Source organism: Lathyrus oleraceus, chromosome 4 (genome assembly GCF_024323335.1).
Source record: "Lathyrus oleraceus cultivar Zhongwan6 chromosome 4, CAAS_Psat_ZW6_1.0, whole genome shotgun sequence".
Taxonomy (NCBI): Eukaryota; Viridiplantae; Streptophyta; class Magnoliopsida; order Fabales; family Fabaceae; genus Lathyrus; species Lathyrus oleraceus.
This window is the reverse complement of record NC_066582.1, coordinates 457,653,685-457,657,891: the sequence shown is the minus strand read 5'-3', so window position 1 is coordinate 457,657,891 and position 4,207 is coordinate 457,653,685. Positions and strand designations below refer to the sequence as shown.

General features: G+C 36.7%; 1 protein-coding gene across 1 annotated transcript; it reads left to right on the top strand.

The window, feature by feature from the left end:
• The first annotated feature begins 233 nt into the window (after positions 1–233).
• Positions 234–3,736, top strand: LOC127137958 (uncharacterized). The gene is made up of 3 exons (XM_051064364.1): positions 234–2,530; positions 2,609–2,920; positions 3,007–3,736. The coding sequence occupies exons 1-3, from the start codon at positions 234–236 to the stop codon at positions 3,734–3,736; spliced, it is 3,339 nt and encodes a 1,112-aa protein (XP_050920321.1).
• Positions 3,737–4,207: the final 471 nt, after the last annotated feature.

Below are 4,207 nucleotides of genomic sequence, written 5' to 3'. Positions count from 1 at the left end.
AATAATGTACAATAGTATTAAAATTTGGTATGTTCGTCATGTTTAATTTTTGAACCACTGAAAATAAAATAAAAATCCCTTGGAATGCATGTATTCTATTCTCTCCTAATACCCATTAGGAAGTTATCTGATTTTCTCCTAATACCCATTAGGAACTTATCAGCCCTTCATTTTTGTCTAATATATGTTTTAATTTTCAGTGGTTGACGAGTTAATTGTTTGCCTTATAGAAAATGGATCGTACTTGGATGTACGATAGAGTATATTCCAATAGACACGGATTGAAAGAAGAGTATGTTCGCGGGGTTAAAGACTTCGTAAAGAGGGCTTTGAAACAACCTATTTGTAAATCTGAGGGAGGGATAAGGTGTCCGTGTATAAATTGCAAGTGTCTCAAGATAAGAACACCAACTAATGTTAGACTTCACTTGTATCGAGATGGATTTCAACCAGACTATTGGATTTGGACTCAACATGGAGAAGTAGAGCTCAATGTTAATACAAGGAATGATTCAAATAGTAGTGAGCATGTGCATCATGATGACCAAATTGAGGCAATGAATCAGATGGTGTATGATGCTTTTAGGCCTTATGGAGTATTCTCTCACGTGAATGATAACATAGAAGTTGAGGAATATACGGAGGATGAGTTTCCCAACGAAGATGCCAAACGATTTTATGACAAGTTGATATCTTTCAACAAGCCCATTTATGAGGGAGCTACCCAATCAATATTATCAATATCTACTCAACTTCTTGAAATTAGGTCTAATTGGCATGTACCACAAAAAGGTTTAGATTTTGTTGCACAAATGCTTAAAAGTGTATGTCCAGTTCAAAAATGCTTGCCCGAGAACTATTACCAAGCAACACAGTTGGTATCTAAGTTAGGGCTAAAGGTTGAGAAGATTGATTGTTGTAAGAATGGTTGTATGTTATATTACAAGGATGATAGCAATCTATCAGAGTGCAAATTTTGTAATGCTCCTAGGTTCATTCCTCGCAAGACTGGCATGGGAAAGTACAAAGATATCCCAGTGAAGAGAATGTTCTACTTCCCAATCATTCCCAGATTACAAAGATTGTATGCATCAACTGAGTCGGCAAGTGAAATGAGATGGCATCACATGAACAAAAATAGTTCCAACATCCTTCGCCACCCGTCAGATGGAAAAGCATGGAAACATTTTGATAGTGTATATCCTGACTTTTCTAGGGAACCCAGAAATGTAAGGTTGGGTCTGTGTTCAGATGGTTTTACTCCTTACATTCAAGCGTCTGCTTCTCCATACTCATGTTGGCCAATAATAGTTACTCCGTATAATCTCCCCCCTGAAATGTGCATGACCAAACCATACTTGTTTTTGGCATGCCTCATACCCGGACCTAAAAACCCTAAATTAAAGATAGATGTCTACTTGCAACCATTGATTGATGATCTACATCGATTGTGGTCCAATGGAATATTGACCTATGATATATCTACAAAACAAAACTTCATCATGAAAGCCTGCTTGATGTGGACAATTAATGATTTTCCAGCCTATGGTATGTTATCTGGATGGGGAACACAAGGTAAATTGGCATGCCCTCATTGTATGGAACACACTGATGCTTTCACCTTGAAAAGTGGCCATAAGAATTCCTGGTTTGACTGTCATCGTCGTTTCTTGCCATCTAATCACTCCTTCAGAAGGAGTAAAAGAAGTTTCCTAAAAAATAGGGTTGTGACCAATGAGCCACCTCCCATTTCCACAGGGAAAGATATATGGGCGGTAATAAGTAATTTTCCAAAAGTTACTGAAATTGGATGGGAGGCGAAATGGAAAGAATTCGAAGGGTATGGAGTGGATCACAATTGGAAAAAGCGAAGTATTTTTTGGGATCTCCCATATTGGAAGGATAACTTGTTAAGGCATAACCTCGATGTGATGCACATAGAAAAAAACGTTTTCGATAATATATTTAATACTGTCATGAATGTTAAGGATAAAACAAAGGATAATGAAAAGGCAAGAGAAGACTTGGCTAAATTATGCTTTCGCGGGGACTTGGAGCTCCAACCCTTAGAAAACGGAAAGAATGGTAAACCAAAGGCTAGTTACACTCTAACCAAATCTGAAGCCAAGTTGGTTTGTAAATGGCTTAAGGAATTGAGAATGCCAGATGGCTATGCTTCAAACCTCAGTAGGTGTGCCAATGTAGAAAAGGGTACGGTGCATGGGATGAAGATCCATGATTGTCATGTTTTCATGGAATGTTTACTCCCAATTGCATTCCATTCATTGCCAGATTTGGTTTGGAAACCATTAACTGAGCTAAGTCGATTCTTTAAAGATCTTTGTTGCAATACATTGAGGATGGACGACTTAATTAAGTTGGATGAGAATATTCCAATTATCATATGCAAGTTGGAAAGGATTTTTCCACCAGGTTTCTTTGACTCAATGGAGCATCTTCCAATCCATCTTGCCAAAGAAGCAATTCTAGGTGGTCCAGTACAGTACCGATGGATGTATCCATTCGAAAGGTAATTGTTGTGGTTGATTTTATTAAGTTATTGCATGTTTATCATAAATTAATAAACGTGGAATGATTGAATGTGCAGATTTATGGGAGTCTCAAAGAGGGCAGTGACAAATAAGGCTAGAGTTGAAGGTTCCATATGCAGTGATTATATACATCGCGAGACAAATTACTTTTGCTCTCATTATTTCAACTCTTTCCGTTTGTTGCCAACCATAAATCTTAGTAACAAACCTCATTTAGACAATGATGACATTCTACCTACAATGTCCATTCTACAAAGTGGCGGTCGACCAAGTGGGAAGTCACGAAAATATTTTCTATCTGATAAGGAATGGAAGTCTTCACATGTGCATGTCTTGATAAATTGTGATGAGGTTAAACCATATCTTGAGTAAGTGTGCATCATAATATATTCAATCAAATTATTGATGCATATCATAATAGATATTTACTTATGAATCGTGTGATTTATTTCAGCATATTCTTAGAGAACCACTCTCTAGATATAGAAGATTCATCTGGGCGCATACATATAGAGTTTCCCATATGGCTGAAGAAATATGTAAATGAGGAGACAAATGGAGTTACTAACCAAGATATAATTGCCTTGTATCGCAGTCCTGCATCAATGGCCATATCATGGAACATGTATTTTATCAATGGGTACAAGTTTCATACTGAAGAATGGAGCAAAGGTAGAAAAACTAGCAATTGTGGTGTGCACGTGAAAGGTCTTGCAGAAGGAGGAAATACTGATTTTTATGGAATAATCAAACATATCTTTGAGCTAGATTACTTTGGTCTGAAGCATAAGATTCCAGTTTTTTATTGTGAATGGTTTGATCCAACAAGGAATACGGGCACAAAGGTTCACCCACAATATAAAACTGTGGATATTAAGATGGATAAACGTTATCGTCCTTATGATCCTTTCATCCTTGCACAAAATGCAAGACAAGTGTATTATGTCCCATATCTAGAAATGTGTAGAGATATGCGTGGATGGTGTGCGGCAATCACCACAAAACCAAGGGGTCGCGTAGAGATTGACAACATAGAGGATGAAGTACCTTATCAATCTGATGGGATGTTACCGGCGCTACCCAATGTAGAAATTGAAGCAATATCTTGTTTGCGTGACATGTCACAATTAGATGTGTTTGAAGAGATTTTTGATTGCTCTACTAGTGAAGCAGATAGAGGGTGAAGCAGAACTAAATTTTCTTTTCTTTCTAGTTTCTCTTTCTAGTTTCTCAGCTAGAATCAATTCTGGACAAGTTATGTAAGATAAATTAAGTCGCTGTGCATTTATCTTTTCCCTGTAGAGAACTTTTTCTTTGTTTACCCCTCCTTTGTTAGCAGCATTCCTTTGTATTTGAAATGGCTCCATTTCTAATATCCAATAATTTGGCTATGTAGTGAATCACTATAGTTCTTCCCTGTGCTATCATGCAGTATAATACTTTCTAAAGGTCAAATACAGTTTTCTACACCTTGCAATATCATTTTACATGTTTTTGCATTAGATCGTTGCATGCTTTATCATGAAGTTGTTGTTAATCTTTTAGTTATTATTACTTTAGGACCACAATAGAGTATGCATATCTTTCTCTTAACTTTTTTTATTGATTGATTAATATGAGTCCTGTTTTTATAAAGTTTGGAGATGTATGAGAAT

Coding starts and splice junctions, on each gene's coding strand:
- LOC127137958 (XM_051064364.1), top strand. CDS start 234: ATGGATCGTACTTGGATGTACGATAGAGTATATTCCAATAGACACGGA. Junction 2,531..2,608: donor TGGATGTATCCATTCGAAAG/GTAATTGTTGTG, acceptor TTGAATGTGCAG/ATTTATGGGAGTCTCAAAGA. Junction 2,921..3,006: donor GAGGTTAAACCATATCTTGA/GTAAGTGTGCAT, acceptor GATTTATTTCAG/CATATTCTTAGAGAACCACT.